The 21,770-nt window shown below is 33.2% G+C and overlaps 1 protein-coding gene across 1 annotated transcript in view; it reads left to right on the plus strand.

Annotated features, from left to right (window-relative positions):
• Positions 1-3,564: 3,564 nt before the first annotated feature.
• arhgap19 (Rho GTPase activating protein 19) overlaps positions 3,565-21,770 on the plus strand; it is a 27,555-nt gene continuing 9,349 nt past the window's right edge. Inside the window, 10 exon segments of the mRNA XM_073843779.1 lie at positions 3,565-3,683; positions 4,265-4,542; positions 5,032-5,112; positions 6,812-7,021; positions 7,105-7,331; positions 7,594-7,680; positions 11,357-11,422; positions 11,495-11,671; positions 21,420-21,438; positions 21,441-21,517. Coding sequence (XP_073699880.1) covers positions 3,565-3,683; positions 4,265-4,542; positions 5,032-5,112; positions 6,812-7,021; positions 7,105-7,331; positions 7,594-7,680; positions 11,357-11,422; positions 11,495-11,671; positions 21,420-21,438; positions 21,441-21,517 — 1,341 coding nt within the window.

The following is a 21,770-nucleotide window of genomic DNA, read 5'->3' on the forward strand; positions in this document are numbered from 1 at the left end:
AGTCAATACATCCCTTCAAATAGCCAATAATTTAAATAAACTAAGCCAAGATTAGTTCAGGTTTAAAATGTCATGCGGTGCAACCAACTACACTGCAAACTGCACCAAAAAACATTTAAAATCTTTGATATTAGAAAATTCAGAGCAATTCATGAAATATTTGGCAGAAATTGCATTCTATATTTAATAAAGTAATAAATATTTAATGAAATTTTTAATGGAATGTTAATATAAATAAAGAATATAGAGAAAAAATATATATACAATGCAAAAACAAAACCGTAAATGTCAGGAAATGTGAGTCAAGGTCAATAAATCTCTTCAAATACTAACCTTGCTTTAGTTTTTATTTAAATGATTAGATATGTAAAAGATTTATTGACCTTGACTCACATTTCCTGACATTTCCGGTTTTGTTTTTGCATGTTTGCACCACATGACAATGATGAAAGTATCAGTCATGCCACCCTGACATTTATTTATTTATTTCCTTTATTTAGCCAGGAGATCACATTGAGACAGTACTATCTCTTCTTCCAGTGAGACCTGGTCAAAACGGCAGCACATAAAGTTTCACAAAGAAGATCACAAAACACAATACCACAAAAATTACTAAATCAGATCATAAAAAACAATTACATGTATCCTTTAAAACATTATACAGAAGATGTTTAAAAGTACTCAAAGTTGGAAGATTGTCAAGATTAAGCCGATTTTGAAGATCATTCCAAGCCTTAGGAGCATAAAAGGAGAAAGTACATTTGCCAAGATTTGACGTTACCCTTGGGACTATTAACCGAATACAGGAACCAGATCTAGTGCGTTGATTATTTGAGTGAAATCTTAACAAATTAGACAAATAAGATGGTAGTTTACCTAAAAGAGCCTTTAAAATAAATAAATACAAATGTAATTTTCTCCTTTGATATAAAGATAACCAGTCTAAGGAATTATACAAAATACAGTGATGCGTTCGTGAATCTGCACCTGTGACAAAGCGTATTGCTGCATGATAAACAGAATCTAGTTTTCTCAACAGAGTAACAGATGCATGCATATATATATGGTCACCGTAATCAAGTATAGACAAAAATGTACTCTCTACTAATTTCTTACAAGCCTTATAAGGAAAACAATTTTTTAACCGATATAAAAAACCTAATTTCGGCCTGAGCTTTTTTAGTAACTTGTCAATGTGTATATCAAAGGTTAATCTCTCATCAATCCAAATACCTAGGTATTTATAAGAGCTTACTCTTTCTATTGATACACCGTTCGAAGATATGATTGTCTGATCTGTTACCTTAGTGCGGCCACGGCTGAAAATCATATATTTAGTCTTCTTTAAATTTAAAACCAGTTTTAACTCCTGCAACGTTGACTGTAATAATTGAAAAGCGTTCTGTAGATGTTGTAAAGCTTGATTTAAAGAGTGTGCAGCTGTATATATAATTGCATCGTCTGCATACAGATGTATTTTAGCTAAATCTATTCCATGACCTAAATCATTAATGTAAATAGAAAATAACAATGGAGCTAAAACAGATCCTTGGGGAACCCCAGTGTTTACGTGGAGAAAGGAAGAATTATAATTTTCAACAGTCACACATTGAGTGCGTTCTGAAAAATAATTTTCAAACCATTTTAAAGCGGGTTGACTGAAACCTAAAAGCCTAAGTCTCTGTAACATTAACTTATGGTCTACTGAGTCAAAGGCTTTGGACAAATCAATAAATAGAGCAGCACAGGATTGTTTACTGTCTAAAGAGGATGTTATATCATTTAAAACTGATGTAGCTGCAGTGACAGTACTGTGTCCCGTTCTGAACCCTGACTGGTAATCCTGAAGAATATTATTAGCTGACAAATATTGTTTTAATTGGACGTTTATCAATGATTCAAAGACTTTGGCTAAAACCGATAATCTAGAGATAGGACGGTAATTATTTGGGTCCGTTGGATCTCCCCCTTTTAATAATGGAATAACCATTGCAGATTTCCACATTTTAGGTATTACATTAGAAGTGAGACTTAAATTTAATAAAGAGGCTAAAGGTTCTGCAACGAGATCAGCTGCCAATCGTAAGAAATACGGCTCAATTTTATCAATTCCTGGTGATTTTTTTATGTCTAGAGTCTCTAGAGCTTTGTGAACCTGTGCAACAGTAATAGACGTAAAATTAAATAAATCTGGAGTGCTATTTTGAACAAGCTCAATAGATGCATTTGAAGTATGGACATTTGAGTTGGAAGACTCAGAGGTTAAGCCGGCAGATATAAAGTAATTATTAAAAGTATCTGCAACAGCTTCTCTGCCCTTAACTTCAGTGTTGTTAACATTTAAAAAATTTGGGAAATTAGAAGCTAATTTAGTTACTGAGAAAGACTTAACTAATTTCCAAAAACGTACAGGATTATTTAGGTTTTCGTTAACCATAGACAAATAATAATCACACTTTGCCCTTTTGATTAATTTTGTGCACTTATTCCGTAAAGCTCTATATGAGTTCCAATCCATAAAATTATTTGATTTTTTTGCCTTGGCCCATAAATTATTCCTCTGTTGTATAGAAGTAGAAACAGTATGATTGAACCAAGGATTATCCTTACCACTTATCCTAAATCGTTTAACTGGGGCATGTTTGTCACAAATAGATAAAAATGTTGATCTGAAATAGTCCCAGGCCAGATCAACATCAGGTATACATGAAACAACACCCAGATCACTGAGATAAATATCCCGTAAAAAGGCTTGTTCATTAAACTGTTTAAAAAGTCTTTTAAAAATATATCGCGATGAAGGTCTTGGAATTTTACAGTTTCTCACGCAGACAATTGCGCAGTGATCACTAATGTCGTTGCAGAAAACTCCTGATGCAGAATATCTGTGGGCAGCGTTAGTTAAAATTAAGTCCAATAGGGAAGATTTATCCGGATCCTTTTGATTTATCCGAGTTGTTGTATTAATCAACTGTACCAGACGGAGAGAGTCACAAACCTCCTTGAATGAGTCGGAGGAAGACGACAACCAGTCCCAATTCAGATCGCCAAGTAAAATCAGTTCATATGTAGTCCAGTTGTGAAGAAGTTCTGCAAGTAAAGTGCATGTTTCACTTGAAGACGATGAAGGCGGGCGATAACATCCACCAACGATAATGTCCGAGCCGGAGACCAAGTGTAGTCTAAGCACCAGCAATTCCAGGCTGTTTACTTTACTTAATGAAAATATACGAGAACAATGTAAGTTAGACTTCACGTATATTGCAATTCCCCCTCCCTTTTTTGTACGATCACATCTAAAAACATTATAATCGTTAATATTAATCAAATCGTTTGTAACTGATGCTTTTAACCAAGTTTCAGTGAGAACTATCATATCTGCATCAGTCGCTTCTGCCCAAATTCTTAAAGAGTCCATTTTATTTGTCAAACTGCGCACATTCAGATGAAAAAAACGTAGTCCATTTGTTGATTTAAATTCGTCTGGAGTTTGAAATTGGCCTAACACAGGACCCGGGTTGGGGTGGATATTCCCAGATAAGAATAGCTGGATGAAGACTAACCATGATCTTCTCTTTGGACCCTCAATTGGGTCTCCACAACAAAGAGGCCTCGCACGGGCTGAAAGGCTCCCTTTCCCCTGGGTCCATAGGCAGCGCAGACCACGCGAAGATTCTCCAAAAGTAAACAACAAGCCGCAAGACTTATCTCTCCATGATAGCAGCGGGCCATACTCCCTGAGCAATTCCGATGTAGTTCCAGTGTACAAGTCAGGCCGAAGACAAGGCGCTGTTAACTCGTAGATATATCCGTGGTCATTGGCAGTATAATCCACGCCGTCAAAAGGCACGCCAACCCCAGGCATCCACAGTGTCGTATAGCAACACTGAAGAATCAAATAAACAAGTGTACGCATTTTTTTCCTATAAAAACGACGATGTCCAGCCAGTCGCACTGATTAAAGTGCATAAAAACACTTAAAGTGCGCAGTGAAAAACACTATAACGAGCACTTAAAATCAAACAGTTAAAAAAATAATAAGGACAGACCACACGCACACTACTACAGACAAGCCGCCATCTTGATAACTATATATATAACTATATATACTTTATGCTTCTCCAAAAATATAAAATTTCTTCATCTTCATCTGAGATCAGATGTGTTTAAGTCATAATATATAAATAATGTTACTTTTTAAATAAATCAATAGATAGATAAACAATAAAATGAGCCTAATGTCAGAATATTTGTGTGTTTGTAGGGGCACGGTGTGCAATGTAGTGATCAGTCAGGAGTCAGAAACGGCTGGCAATGGTGACGCCCGGCCGCCCATCATCTTCAACCCCGACTTCTTCGTGGAGAAGCTGCGTCACGAACGACCCGAGGCCTTCACCGAACTGGTGCTGAGCAACATCACGCGGCTCATCGACCTCCCAGGAGCCGAATTCTCACAGTTACAGGGCGAAGAGGAGCCCAAGACGCCTAATGGCACCGCGGCCGGAGGCTTCTTCCGCTCCTTCAACTTCCTCAAACGCAAAGGTCAGAAGATTTGAGGATTGTAGCCATTTTCCATTGACTTTGTATTCTGTTTCTGTTTTTATCCTGCAGTGGGCATTAATTCGTCCTCATGCTTCCTTCAAATTTACAAGCGGTCTTTGATGCCTTTGAGCTTGTTGCGGAGGCACCGGTGGGAAGATTTCAGACGCTATTGACCAGAACTATTGAATAAGCGTCAGTCTGAGAGTTACGTCGTCTGCTTTGGGAAGTTCTCTGAGGATTACTAATGGCTGTTCTAGTTAGTTTCCTGCCGTAGGGTTTTGCTATCGACTGGCCGGATCTCGATTCATTAGTAATGGCCCAAACTAAAGACAGGACCTGATTGGTTTCTTTGTGTGATCAAGTGTTTGGTTCTTTAGCTTAATGTAATGACGTCAAGTTTAATTGATGTTTGGCAAATTCTGCATTAAACGTGTTGTTATTGAAGATGTATTTAATTGTGAACTGGTTTACGACCTTTTTTTTTTTCAGACAAGGGTGTTGTGTTCGGCATGCCGCTCACGGAGGAAGGAATAGCCCAGATATATCAACTCATCGCGTACCTCAGCAAAAGTGAGTTATAGGAGCCTTGGTGGCTCTTTAATGACTCCTAGTGGCTGTAATTAAAAAGTTCCATTGAACTTCACAGCTCACATTAAAAAGTCACTTTCAAACAAAAAATCATGCTATTATTATTATGATTATTTCTTATTATGTTATGTTACATTTTTACTATGTTTTTTTATTTATTTAAAATATTATTAAAATTATGATAGTACATTTTTGCTATGTTTTTGACTTATTTTAAAAAATGTTTATATTTTAAAAATATTAATACTAGTATCATTTTTGTTGTTATTATTATTATTAACACTATGATAATACACTATGTACATTTTTGGTATGATTTTTTTGTGATTGTTTAAATATATTATTTTTAAAAAGTGTTATTATTCTATGATAGCACATTTGTGTGCATTTTTTTGTATGATATTTATTTAATTAAAAAAAAAAAACATAATGCCATTATTGTTGTTAGTATTATCACTATAATAATACATTATGAACACTTTGGTATAATTGTTTGATTATTTAAAAAATATCTATTATGTTATCAACATTTTTGCTATGATTAAAAATATTATTTATAATATGTTTATTATTATTATTAAAATGATAATACATTATGTACATTTTTGCACAATGTACAATGTTTTTTGTGATTTATTTAAAAAATATATTATTTAAAAATTAATATTAGTATAATTGTTGTTATTATTGCTATTATAATTAATAACACTATGATAAAACACTGTACATTTTGCTGTGATGTTTTTGTATATACACTGCATTACCTATATTAATAATATTAATGATAAGAATAATATTAAAAAATAATTTATTACTCATGATTAATAATTAATACATAATTTATTACTTCTTACTTACCAAAATGTATAGTGTATTATCATAGTGTTAATTATAATAGTAAAAATAACAACAATAATGATACTAATATTAATTTTTTTTAATAAATCACAAAAACCATTGTACATTGTGCAAAAATGTACATAATGTATTAGCATAATTTAAATAATATTATTTTATACATATGTATTTTTTTTAATAATAGCAAAAATGTGTTGATAATATAATAATAGTAATAAAATTGTGTTTTTATATATATATATATATATATATATATATCAAACAAGTATACCAAAGTGTACATAGTGATAATAATAATAATGTTTTTATTATAATCATTGCTAACACTATGATATTAATATTATTATTATTATTAACATTATTATAAATATTGTACATTTTCACAGTAACATTTGTCATGCCGTTACAATAATGCACTATTTTTTTATACGTTTAATATCATATCATGCTATTATAATTATTATTATTAATGATAATGTACAATTTTGCTATATTTTGTTGATTATTTAAAAAAAAAATGTAATGCTATTATTGTTATCATTACCATTATAATTAGCACTACTACACCAAAATATAATTTATTTATAATGTGTGCAATTTATTATTATCATTTATTTTTAAATCATGCATTGTTTTTTCATTATTAGTATCACTTCAGATTTCCTCATTGCATGGATTTCTTTTAAAATGATCAGATTTGGTTGCCAGTTTCTTACCAAACAAGGGGAATCCATTGTAAAGTTCAGCCATATTTAGCATGTTTTGAGTGATCACTGTGAGTTTATGTGAAGTACAGTGTGTTGAGATGTTTGTTGTGGTGTAGATCTGCATGTGGAGGGTCTGTTTCGCATTCCTGGGAACAGCTTGAGACAGCAGACGCTGAGAGAGCAGCTCAACAGCGGCGCCGACATCGACTTCTCCGCCGGTGACTTCCATCCCAACGATGTTGCCACGCTTCTCAAGAGCTTCCTGGGAGAGCTTCCCGAACCCCTGCTGACCCAGAGACACCTCCACGCTCACCTCAAAATCACAGGTCAGTCTGAGATTGCTCAAACTTTCCTCATCCCTCCCATCACGGATCGCTCATAATCGCTGTCCGTCTGTGTGTGTGGACAGAGCTGAGTCTGTTTGACGATCAGGGCAATAAGACGAGTGTGGCGGATAAGGAGCGTCAGATCGAGGCCCTGCAGCTGCTGCTGATGCTGCTGCCCACCGCCAACCGAACCCTCCTCAAACTGCTGCTGGACCTGCTCTACCACACCGCCAAACAACAGGACAAAAACAAGATGTCCGCCCACAACCTGGCGCTCATGTTCGCCCCTCACGTCATCTGGCCCAAGAACGTACGCCTTTCATTTCTTTTCAATGGACAACTTGGATTGAGCTGCTTTTTCTCACCCTAGAGCTTTGAAGCTAGAACCACCGCTCTAAATGTTGTTGAACTAATTACAAATGGCTGAAATAAAATAAGTTAGAGTTTTTTTATATATTTTATTAAGGTAAAGTTAATTTTATTTGAAGTAATGACAGTGCTTTTTTTATGGTTAAATATAATACCCCTGGTTCAGGCCTAATTTTTTATGTGTCATGTGCTGTTTTCTTCAGATGAATGCCAGTGATCTTCAGGAGAACCTGAAGAAGCTGAACAGCGGCATGGCGTTTCTCATCAAACACTCACAGAAGATCTTTCGGGTACTTTTTTCCACGACACCTTTTACAAAAGTCTAGTTATTTTCACATACTGATGAAATGAAAAACATCATATTCTCGTAGTATTATTTATATACTTGTATAGTATTTATTAATATTTTGAATCAGCCCATTTTATTTTTTCTAAATATTTATATTTGGCTTTAATTTTTTATTTTATGTTTATTTTTATAGAGTTTTAGTATATATGTTTATTATGTTTAGCTTTATTTTTATTTTAGCTTGAGTTGTAGTAAATCTAGCACTTCAACTTTTTATTTCAGTTACTTGATAAAGAAACATTTGTGATTTTGTAATTTTTAAAAAGTTTATTTATATTAGTATATATGTATGTATAGTTTTAGTTTTTATTTCAGCTTTAGTAATTTTACTCCTTCAAAAACATTTACTTTTTTATTTTATTTCATTTTTATTTCAGTTACTTGTCAAAACAACATTTCTAATGTTATGCATGTTTGTCATTTTAATTAAGTGATACAAAAGTAAAAAAAAAATCGATTTAGCCTTTGTTATTTCAGAGTTTTGTTACTTTTAATATTTTCTTTTTTTTAAATTCCCAAGGAATCTTTTCTACTTTAATGTGCTTTTGTGATTTTTCAGAACATTTTTTTAATACATATATTTATGTTTAGCTTTTTTTTTTGTTTGTTTCCAAAGAAGCATTTGTGCTTTTGTTATGTGCTTTTGTATGGAAGCCATTTTCTACCACTGAATATAAAAAAAGTACTCACAACTTTTTAATCTCACAATTCTGAATCACTTTATAACTCATAATTACAAGTTTATATCACAGAGAAAGTCTGAATTGCAAAATAAAAATATCGCAATAACCTGTAAAAAAAAATGTATACAGTGCTGGAAACTGGCTTCTGTACTTTTGTCATTTTTATAAGATTTTTAAAAATATTTAGTTTTTATTTGTTTTACTTCACGTAAACATATTTTAGTTAGTTTATTTTTAATTTTTTTTTAGTAAATCTAAATCTAGCACTTCAACTTTTATTTCAATTACTTGACAAAGAAACATTTCAAATTTTAAAGAAAAATTCAAAAGAAAAAAGTCTATTTAGCTATTTTTGTTTGAGTTTTAGTTGTTTTAGTACTACTTAAACACACACACACACACACACACACACACACACACATACATATATCTCCAAGGAATTGTTTCTAATTTAATGTGCTTTTGTCATTTTTATGATGTTTTTAATATATATTTACATTTACCTTTATTTTTAAGTTTTTGTGATTTTATTTCAGTTACTTGGAACATATGTAATTTAGAAGAAAAAATCTGTTAAGCTTTATTTTTTTTCAGGGTTTCCGCGGGGTCTTAAAAAGTCTTAAGTCTAAAATTTAAAAATCAATATTTTAGGCCTTAAAAAGTCTTAAATTCGCTGTTCTAGGTCTTAAATAATTTTACACAGGTCTTATTTTTCCGATGTCCATGTAACGCTACCTCTAATGCTCATTTAAATTCTCTTTTTGTTGTTTCCGTGGTGTTGTAGTTCTTTATTTCACAATTCCAAATATAATTTGCTGTATTTAAACTACAAATGAGACCAGCATGCAATAGCCAATCAGATTTCTGTTATTGGCGCGAGTCTCTCTCGGATTGTACCGCAGAAGTAAAATGGATTTAACTTTTTAGCTTTGGGGAAGTGCAAGTTTAGCGACACTTAGCTTGAAAAAACTGAATATAGGGCTTGGCTAAGGCCAGTTGCTAACAACTAGATTTTTTACTGCGTCTTCAGAATCGCAGTAGCAGAATACAAGTCAAATGACCTTTTTCTGTATATAATGTTATCAATAATAATAAGAAATATAGGTCGAGCTAGCTGACCGCCAGCCTTCGAAATACTTTTAAAATGTTTTTTTTTTTTACTTGCCCGACCGAACAAACCGCCTGATTAAAACTGAAGTGACAAAAACAACTAGCGAAGCATCAAAAGGCAAGAAAGATTCATATTTTAATACATTCAACGTAAACAGAAATTGATAATGGATATGTGTGTATTTCTGGTCTATTTGTGACATACTTTAAAACAAATGAATGTAACAGCACTCTAAAGAAACACACTGAGGTAAACATTTCAAATGTATAGTTTATTTATAACATGATATAGTTCAGTAATGTACCAAGTGAGCTTTTTGCTGAAAATTCTCACAATTACAAATGTTACATTAATTTTAGCTCAATAAAAAAGTAGTTAGTCAAGTAGTTACTTACATATTAGACAATATGCAACATTAGCAGAAGCATTCTCCTAGCAACGTTTTGCTATAATTCAGCGTTTTGCTCGAATCAGTTGAAATAACTCGCTCATGAAGTGACTTACCGCCACCTGCTGGTAGTTTAGTGTGTTTAAAAGTATGCCTCCACACCCAACATTTCTAATGTATATATTTATAAATCAATAAATGTATTTAAAACATTAATCTCACTTTTAATTTTGCAGTGTAAATTGTGTAATCTCACTGCTAACAGCCATTTAGAATTAATTGATAAATTCATAAAATAAATTTCAAAGGTAATGGCATACATTTCAAAAGTAAAAAAAAGGCCTTTATAAAGGTAAATCAAATATGCAGATTTAAGATGTAAAAGCTAATAGAGCACTGATGAAAATATTGTTTCAGAATTTTTTTTTTACATCAGATATTTCTAGTGGTACTTTTATGGGGATATTTTGTGTGGAATAGTATCTGCTGATATGAAAAGTTCACTGTATATCGTAGTAATAAATTTAATTTATGACAGCCATGAAATTGTGTTTACTTTTTACATTAAACACATTAAATATTACATGTATGCATGTAATATAATATCTATTTCCATTACAGGTTCGGTCTTAAATTTCATATAAGGTGGTATTAAAAAGGTCTTAAAAAGTCTTAAATTTCACTTGTTCATATCTGCAGAAACCCTGTTTTTTATTTCTGCTTTAGTTTTAGTAAATCTAGCACTTATTTCAGTCACTTGCTAAAGAAACATTTGTGATTTAGTCATTTTTTTTAAGTTTTTTTTTTTTTTTTAGTTAAGTTAAACAAAGAAAAAAAAATCTATTTAGCTTGCTTTTTTTCCCCCCCAGTACTTTCAGTAGTGAGTTTTCAGTACTTTTAATATTTTCTTTTTTACTTCCCAAGGAATCATTTCTAATTTAATGTGCTTTTGTCATTTTTATAATTTTTTAAATATATATTTCTGTTTATATTTTTAAAAGTTAAGTTAAAAAAGAAAAAACTATTTTGCTTTATTTTTTATTTCCGCTTTAAAAAGGTAATCACTTTTTTTTTTATCTCACAGTTCTGACTCACTTTATAACTCATAATTGCAAGTTTAAATCACGCAATTCTGAGAAAATAGTCTGAATTGCTAAATAAAAAAATTTCAATAACCTTTTTTACTTCTGTTTTGTGCAGTGCTGGGAACTGGCTTCCATACTTGAAAAATATTCAGTTTTTTCATCTAATATTTATGTTGTATTTTAGCTTTATTTCAAGTAACAAAAGTGATTTGTAATCGTTTAATTTACTACCAAATTAAATTTAAATAACTTACAAACATGTCATTATCTTCTTTGAACATTTAAAGCATGGTTGGGGTCTCTCTGATTGTCAAGTCCAATCTGTATCTTTTTCGTTGTCGTTTGTGAAGGCGCCGACGTACCTGAGGGAACATGCGAGACTTCAGTTCGCAAACACCAAAATCATTCACTCCAAGGTTTGTGTCATTTGTGTTTGTTGTTTATTGATTGAGTTGTGCATGAGTGTGATGTTGTCTGTGTGCTGTCAGGATGATCTGGAGCTGCTGTCAGTGGGCGGTTCTCCTTTCACGGCGGCATTCAAGAGGAGCGGAGCGCGAGTGGGTTTAGACTCGGACGGTCACACCGAAGAGGCGCTCCGAGAACTCTATCGACACGTCACTGATAACATGCCCCACTCAGCCAAGAAGAAAAAACTCATCCGACAGGTAAGAGCACATGGCTTTAGTCAGTGTGTATTTATTTATTTATGGTTTTATCAAAAACAACTAAATATAAATTGTTTTATTATTAATATTCTAATAACAACAGACATTTGACATCCATTAATGTGGTTATTCTACATTTTCAACATAATTTTCACTATTACATTTATACCATAATTACTAGGGATCTACTGAAAATTATCTGCCGAAAATGTTGAAGTGTGGTCATTTTATTGTTTTTTTTTATTTTTATTTTTTTATTCAGTATCATTACAATTATTGAGTTAAATTAAAAGGTCTTACAAAATTACTTAAAATTATTTAAGAAAATAAATTATTACTGCAAAGCATTTTTGGTGTCGGTTAGGGCTGGGCGAAATGGCCTAAAAATAAAATCCCCGTTTTTTTTCACAAAAAATCCGATTTACGATTTAAATTGTTTTTTTTCCCCCCTACTACTTTTAGCATGTAAAGAAACCCCAGCTTTTCCACAATATATATGGGCACCATTTATTTTGCAATATACATTGCAACTGCATCAGTGATCACTTTCCACCAGGCCCCATTCTTATCATACCAGACACAGGAAATGTTTGTAAGACAAATAAATATGAGATGGGAGGAAAATATATATTGCCATGCTTTTCTCTTGCACTTATATCGTATACAAAAATATAAAATTTTGAACACAGAAATATTAAATGCTTTAAATAACTGAAACGATCTGCCAGCAGGTGGTGGTAAGACACTGATTTAATTACTGAATCATAGGGCTGGGCGATTAATCGAAAAGTAATCGAAATTGACATTCAGAACCTATAATTGAACAAATTTTTACAGATCAATTATTTCTAGGGATGCTCATTTCGGTTAATTTCCCTGACCGACAACCGCTGCTCGTTATCCGAACATTAGCCGTTAACTGATAAAATTAGAATAATATGTTTAAAATAAAAATAGAATGCACGAATATCTGTGATGATACATTAAAAAATACAAGCAAATGTTTTATTTTAACATGCAAATAGCAGCATATAGAGCAACAACACAAACTGCATTCATATATACTCAAATTATCACGCATCAGCAGCGCTTCTGAGAACAGAGAAAATCAGAATCAAATAAAAAAAAAAGAATAATATAAATAGGCCTACACTAAATATGTATAAATTATATAATTAACTAAATAACTAATTAAGATGGCAAAACTAAAACATGCTGAATCCTTCAATGCGCTTTGAAGAACTGTACCGGTCTTATTCCTCCATAAAAATATATAGCAGGCCAGCCAATACCTCAGTGTACCTAGTTTTTAACATGTCCACATGCTGTACGGATAGACTGGAACGCTGCCTGTTAACTCTTAGATCCGCGACAAAAATACACAAATATCACAAAAATCCTTTCAATTTGCGGTTCGGGTCTTTTCATCCACTGGTCATATGTGGAGAAACGTGTTTTCACAGCGTTCAATAGCCAATCACAGACATATCTGTTGATTTGTGGCCAATCAGAGGCGGCTATGATACAATCCACTCACCACTCAAAGTGCAGGTTTCAGTTTTGCTGATTTCTACACCTCCGCAAACTCTCTCATAAAAACAAATAAAGTGTAGACATGATGTAAATAGGAGAATAAATGTACAGTGTAAAGGTTATTTTATTACTTTTTATTAACTTTGTGAGGTTGAGATGAACTACAGTAATGTATGAGTCACAGCCTTCCACAGGGGTGATAGCGTTCCGGCACCACGCCGGATTTCCGGCGTACTGTGGCTGCGGGAAAAAAAAATCAGGTTCGCGGATATTCGCGGACATTTCTCTAAATCTGAGATGTGCAGGTCAGAGAGCAGCTTTAACGCTCAACGACTCAAACAAGTCACATTCTAGCCGATGAGCCAATCAGAAGTAGGGAAGGGGTGGGCCTTGCAGGGCTTAAAGTATTCCGGCACCGTGCCGGATCTCCGGCGTGCGGCCGTGGGGGAAAAAAAAATATTTTAGAGCCTGCACATGCAGTTTAATATTTTAGAGCCAATTTATTTCACCTACCAATCATATGAGAGAAACGCAGATTTAACTAACGTTACAAGCCTATCAGAAGCAGAGAAGGGCGGGTCAACACAGTATGATTTACAGCCATATGTCAATGTCACGTTAGCGTTGTCGGAGAAAAAAAAATGGAGCGCAAGTTTATGAAGGCTGTGGATGATGTCCTAGCAATAGATAAAGGACCTTAAAAAAAATGGCGCTGGGCGTGGATTGTAGAAAGTATGGTGAGCCTTTTGGTAGTTTGTGCAAGAAACTGAGAGAGCCCGGGGCTTGTTTCTGCACGATTTGCTCGACGAAGCTAACTCACTGTATGTCAGCAGCGGTAAGAATGCTTGCTCGTCATGATTTAGACTATGGTCATAGCGCCGCTGCCCGTGCATTCAAACTTACCACGACGTTGTCGGGAGCAACTGTTACAGCTGACACACCGTTGTCTGTGAATGACCGTCAGTGTTGCGGGGGTTGATCTGAAATGAGCGGGTGCCCGCGGTTACGATCATACAAAAATATTTTTAATTATATTCGCGGTAGGTCGGGTCGTTTGAAATAAAGATGCCAATTAAATCTTTGTAATTTATATAGTACTAGACACACTTTTCTATGAAATACATAGGCCTACACTTTATTGGCTGAATAATATTTACCTTTTGAATGTTGAGCGTTATTAACTGTTGAATAAATGATGACGCGGGACAAAATGCCCGATTCCCAACACGTTTTACTGATCAATGCCATTGTACCATGGCTAATTTTAAATGATGTATGCTTTATGTATTTTCTAAAAAAATTTTATTTATTTTTTTAGATTAGGATTTTTATTGGGAAAGTCGGGGAGAGACGCACACTTCGATTAGACTGGATAAACACATGCAGCATCTTAATAGTTAAGAAAATGGTATTCTAATAAATGTCTCGAATATTTTGATTATGTCCAATGTTTCTCTTTCTTTTTGGAATTATTAGACACATTTCACTGTCTTTTCAAATGCCTAGGTCTGTTTAATTTCCTTAATTATAAAATTGAGCACTATTTTTTAACGTTTATTCAAGCAATAATATATAAATTATTATTATTAAAAACGAATTCCGAATAAAAACGTAAATTTTTCTTTACATTTCCAGAGAGCGAAACGAACGAAATTAAGCATTACTTAATAAATTCAAGGCACTACAATGTCCTTGTTCATTTGATACAACTATGCATACATATTATATATGAATTTTTCATATATAAATGTCATATTCGTGATTCCTGAATTTATATATGAAAACTTCATTTTGAAGTGCCTTCTTATGTTTGTATAAGTAAAGTCGTTAACCTAGTCTATTAAGTTGATTTGATATTCTTGATCATTTTTAGAAGAATAAAAGTTAAGAAAAAAAGAAATTGGCTTATACACAGCAAATTCTGGTCTTTGGAATAAACTCCCTGGTAGTTAAAATCAACTCAATCTGAGTGTACATGCGTGACCATCAAATAGACTCCAGCGCAGAGTTAAATTAACTCTGCTCTTGGAGTTGAATTTTTAACACATTCTCAGAGTTAAATTTTAACACTTTCTGGAGTTAAAATATTACCAATTTGGAGAGTAATTTTAACTCTAAAATTTAGTTAATTATAATTTAAACTCTTTAACCAGTGTTAAAAACACAATATGTTTTATGTGGAAATGACTACACTGAAAGCCATACTCTCAACTTTCTGCTTTTATTTGAGGAAATACATAGATTGGATTTAGAAATTCCATGCATGTAAACACTTTGAAATTAACTGCTGTCATAAAATACTGTAAAATCTAACAGCAATACATTTACATTTAATACATCTGCAGTGCCAACAGGAAATGTTTGGTAAAATTGTATACAGCATAGTCAACACACATCATTGCATTATATAAAATCAAGCCTGAACGATTATAAAATGAGGTAGATATAAATCAGATGAAGTAACAAGAAAAAATCCACAGTGATACCAGGATACATTCCTCTAATATTTAGGACTGGCTAATCTTATTCTTAACTTTTATTAGATCGAAATAAAATAACTCTTGATCATATTTAACATCGGAGAATCACTGACATAATTTAGATAGCCTAAGTGAAACTATTTAAATCTGTATAAAGGCAAGACAAACTAAATCACAACATGAACAATCTGTATTTTTCTTTTAATCAAGAACATTTCATTTGACAAAATTACCTAATTAATGCCGAATGATGTTTGACAATGAACGCATCTCCACCGCATAATCGCACCAATATTAAACATGCGGGTCAGGAAGCGGATCGGGTACAATATCTTCTTTTTTTATTTTGCGGTACGAGTTGCGGGCGGGTTATTGAAAACGGCTGTCGGGTTCGAGTTGTTTATCCACTGATCCGCGCATCACTGCTGACCGTGTCTGCGATTTAAAAATACGTTTGTGCACATTTATAGCAGAACATGATTTGTCATTCAGAATTTCCAACCCAGAAAAAAAGGAAAAATAAGTGATAATGGCCTTGATTTTACTTCTAATCTTCAGTTTAGCAGTTCAGTTTTTTTAAGCACTTAAAGCTCATGTTACTTAATTTTATTATTACCCCCCCCCCCCCCCCAAAAAAAAAGTTCAGGCTCAGGATTTTTTTTTACTTTAACCCCTGGCCTTGTGTCTTTGTCAAATAGATTGATACAGGTTAAGGCAATGCTCCATGCGCGAAGGTGTTTTTAGCTCCCATACTGTACAATTGTCTCCTACTGGCAACTCAAACCGTAAGTCATGGCTATGTTTATGAAGCCAGGGGAAGACATTAAGGATTTCGATAAAGGCATATTTACAGGGCTCGCAAAATCGCTAACCCGATGTCCCGGAGCTATTGGGTTTTCCAGTCGGGCTATCCTGAAGTAGAGGGCTCATGGGGTCCTTAAAACTCCTCAATTTAGTTGTATCAAATTTAAGGCCATAAAAAGTGGTAAATATTTTAAATAGTAAAAGAAGAGGATTAATTATTTACAGTTGGGGACGGAAAGACGAGAATCGCGATAGAGCTGGATTAAACTTTAAGAGGCAATGATTTCATTGAATAAATATGCTCACTGGTCGTTTCAAAGTCAAAACGCTGCACTGTTGTCTTTATATGAATGTATCTGAAGGGAACCGACTGTCCTCAGAAACGTGTCGTTGGCATTTTCATTTCATGACTGATAAAACAGCGTTAATGCTGCTTTGCTTTCAGCCATTCTTAGGGAAACCGTAATATTTCAGCGCTCCTAAAGCGCCCCCTCGTGACAGAATTAATTTGCACGTCCAAATTTTTAGCTGTTTTTGGTCAGATTATTGCAAATCTCGACCAATGTTTTTTATGCAAACACAGAGTTGTAAATGTGAAAGAAGTTAATGTGCTTTCTAAAAATCTAAACAATTAGGTCATTGTTTTAAATAAATGTTATGCATTATATACTTGATTTATTCATTTTAATGGGATAAAGGCTGAAATGCCAATCTATAAGCTTTTTTTGTGAAAAACCTTTATCTGACTGAACTGAACCAACAAGTTATGTGTAAAAGTGCGTCGCATACATAGTACCTCCACCCCACTCACCTCGGGGGCAAGGGAAAAAAAAGTTCAGGCTCAGGAATTTTTTCCACTATCAGGCCTGCTTCCAGTGATTGTAAGGGGAGCGTGCACTTGTTAGACTATAACAAAGTATTCTATATAGTCTTTGACCATAATTAATTCAGAATTTGAATATGTTTATTAGGGGTGTAACGATACACCAAAGGCACGATTCGGTTCGGTTCACGGTTTTGGAGCCTCGGTTCGGTTCGGTTCGGTTTCTGTGTGCTGTGGGGTTAGGGTTGATGTCCTCTTAACAGCAATGCTAAGGAACAATAGATTCACTTAATCACAAGAACAACTAAACTTTTTCTTTATTAACTTTGCCAACCCATTTTAGTACAGTCAGGATACCTGAGTAAGTTAGTGAAAATTAGACATTCGCTTGTCCGAGTTAAAAATTTACTTGTCCGGGGCAAAAAAAATGCCTTTTTTGCTGTAAATGAATCCATTCTGAAGCAACAGTCTCATCACTACTCTATAAGGTCTTACTTTAATCTGAATATTTGTGATATTTGCCTTAAATTGATTTCTATGACACTTTTTAACTTTATTTTCCTAACCTTACTAACTGTATGTGTCATCATTCACATCAAATTCTTAAATTTTATCAGTACATCAAATTAGAATAATTAGACTCTGTTTGGTTGCACAAATTAAATCTGTATCAACAAACTCCATCTTTCCATTGCACAGGAAAAACTGGGCCTGCAATGAAATTGACATTTAACTGTATTTACTTAGACAGTTTAATGAAGATAAGAGGTTCCAAAAAATACATTTACACAGTAAAATTGCAAATACATAAATAAATGTAATAAGATTAATGTTATACTTTTTTTAAACAAATCTAAAATATTGGAAAAATGCAATACCTTTAAATATAAAACCGAACCACCAATAGGTGGCAGTAGTCACTGTCTTAATGAGCGAGTCACGGATTCAACCATAGATGGATTCAACCAGTTCGTTCACTGACTCCATTCATTAAAAAAATGCTAAATCATTCAGTACTGAAATACCGCTGTGTTGCTCGGAGATTCACGGAGAGGTTCTGCTGTTGCTTAGAACTATTTTCGTTTGCAAAAATGGTTAATGATGTGTCTAAAATGTAAGTCAGTTAATATTAACTACTAGTTTATTGAACTAATGTTGTATAAAATCAATGTCACTCACGTTTGCAATCATAATGGTGCTTTCCTACCGCATATGTTTGTTCATGCTTGTTTCTTTGTGTCTGCTGTTGCGCCTATTAGTGTTGATTTTCCGTGAGTCAGATAGCCTGCACGAGCTTGATACTTGATACTGTCCGTTTTCAGTCATCTAAAGAAATAAAATCAGAATTATGCTCACCAAAGTTTCGTTGCTGCGCTAGTTATTGTAATTGATGTTTTAATCAGGTTACTTGTCCGGTCGGGCAAGTAAAATCCTCTTTCACTTGCCCTTTCACAAAATCCACTTGTCCCGGACAAGCGTTAATGTCGAGCCGGAGTAGTAACCGAGTGTGATCGCTCACTCAAGTCACATGACATGACATGCACTTGGAAAATACCAACTTTAGAATATAATATTTAGAACAAAATTTAGAACAAAAGCTCATCATTACTAATACAATTTAATCAAATGTGATAAAATAAAGATGTTTAAATTGGTTAAATTAGTAAGAGACAAGTGACGTCAACCTCAACAATGGGCAGCAGGGAGTACCGCGGTACGCCACGAGAGTTTCGCGATACGTATCGTGCTTGGTGTATCGCGATATTTCGGTTCGGTTTGTAATATCGTTACACCCCTAATGTTTAATGACGGATTCATTCTCTGGTAACCCAATATCGCCATTGCCATCGTGTTGCATAAAGGCTACTACATCAGTTACACAAACTAAGAGAAGGTGAAGCAGCTTACTCAGCAAAATATGTCTGAACAGCCGCACTTGACACGCTCCCGTGAGTAAAGGAGGAACAGACTGAGATGCTACAGGAGAGTTACGTGATCCAAGCTGCTCAAAAGATGAGAATTCATTACTTTAAACTGTAAGCTAATAGTGTAATGCCTTGACAGCTGATCAGAATTACTGCCCCTAGTCTGTCTTTTTTTCTCTTTCTCTTCCCCATTGCACAGCTGCTGTTTTTAATAGCAAAGTAATGACATTTATTTTCCTTTCTTTAGTTTATAAAGTTAATTTAGAGATCTATTTGGAACACTTTTTTTTGTGTGAAATTCAAGTTTTTGTTTTTTAAAGTAATGACCAGCGGCAGACAGATCAAATTAGCCTTCTCAGGTCATCACGATTTAAATTAAAATCCTTAGATATAAAAAACTTAAAGCATATCACAATATTAGTTTATTCGTTTAACCTAGATAAATGTGTGCTAAATTAGGCGCATTTACAATCGTTTGTGCGGAGAGTGAAAGCTTTGCACGACATGGAGGAGCCAGCGCCATGTGAAACTTCATTTTTGCTCATAAAGGTAAGAGTAATAAATTGACTTTAAATTATTACTTCACTACTACAAAACGAAATAATTCAAATCGAAAAACAGAACAATTTTATTAGCTATAGGCCTAATTGATAAAGATGCATTTACTGTAGGCATTAAAAGCGAGCAGATGCCAAGTCAGGATCGTCAGCTTCACCTCGTCAACTAAACACCGCCACGGCAGAATAAATAGCAGAAACACTTTTATGCTTGTTATAATGTGTTTTTCTTTAGATATTTATCTTTTCTCTTTATTATGACAGGTGGTCTAATAAATTGTTAAGCACTGTGTTCTCATAGCATTCAGAATGTGTGATTTTGATAAATTTTTTAAATTGGAATTAAGCCGATTAATCGGAAAAATAATCGGCCAACCAATCGATTATCAAAATAATCATAAGTTGCAGCCCTATTTTTGTTTTTGTTTGTTTGTTTTCTTTTTTTTTTTTTTTTTTTGTGTGTGTGTTTTTAGTTTTAATTTTGGTGCATTCCTAATAACTACAGTTAAAATTAAAAATGATTATTATTGTTTTAATAGCAACAGATTAATCGACAGTTTTTTTTTTGGGGGGGGGGGTTATTATTATTTTTTTTTACAATTTTATATTATTTTCACTTACAGTTTTACCATAGTTACTGTGTTAATTTAAATAAATAAAAATCTATTATTATTATTCAGACCCCTTTAGGTGCTTAATATTCAATAACTATTAATATTAATTGCGATTAAGTATTATTATAATCAGAATCATATCAGACTTTCACTATTACATTTTCATTATAATTAGTCTTTTAATAAAATAAAAATATATATAATTTTTTTCCCCGTTATTATAACAATGACAACAGGCCCCTTGAAGTATTTTTTTTATTATTATAGTACCATACATTTTTACAGTAATTATTTTGTTATTTTAAACCAACAAATGAATTGTGATTATTATTATTATTATTATTATTATTATACTAATTACAACAGACCCCTTTGAGATGGCTTTTTAAAATCTTTTTACAGTCTTTTTATTTTTCTTATTTTTTATTTTAAAAAAAGCAAAATAAAAATTATTATTACAACAGACCCCTTTGAGATGGCTTTTTAAAATCGTTTTACTGTACCTTTTTTTAAGAAGGCAAAAAACAGATTATTATTATTATGATATTAATTACAACAGACCCCTTCGAGGTGGCTTTTAAAAATCTTTTTACTGTACATTTTTGTTATTTAAAAAAAGCAAAATAAAGATTTATTATTATTATTATTATTATTATTGTTATATTAATATACTAATTACAACAGCTTTTTTATATTGTTACCATACATTTGTTTTTTTTATTCTCCCAGTCTTTTTTTTTATTAATATACAAATTTTAACAGACCACCTGAGTTATTATTATTATTATTATTATTATTATTATTATTAACACTGAAATAATACACTGCATCCATTTTAGCTATAATTAATGTAATTTCTAACTTTCTGTTGACACTATTGCAATAAGTTAAGCATTATTAATACATTTATATGATACTAAAGGCAACAGATCCCTGTAAATGTAATTTTGATTAAAAAATGTAATTTTTCAAATTTTTGCTGTGATTATTGTGTCTCTCTTAATGATTTCAGCTTGGCAAGCAGTCGACTCCTGCACTCCTGCGAGTGAGAACACAACTCCTACCAGTAAAAAACACGCTCGCTCGCGCTCCTTCGGTGGACTTATCAAGGTCAGATCTCTATCTCTGCTTCAGTCAAACCACATATGAGACTCTCACCTCTGTGACATTCACAGAAGGCATTAAAGCGTCTCTCCAAATACTGGCCAGTGCAGCTTTAGTTCAGTCATCAGTCCACTGGAATTAGGCAGTTACAAAGTAATGCAGAAAAATAGTTTAAAGGGACTGTGCAATAAAACACACGGCAACAGTTGAGTGTTTGACAGAGTGTGTATATAAATGTGTAATGAGTGTTGCTGTGTTT

The sequence above is a fragment of the Garra rufa genome, chromosome 7 (genome assembly GCF_049309525.1).
Source record: "Garra rufa chromosome 7, GarRuf1.0, whole genome shotgun sequence".
In the NCBI taxonomy this organism is placed as follows: Eukaryota; Metazoa; Chordata; class Actinopteri; order Cypriniformes; family Cyprinidae; genus Garra; species Garra rufa.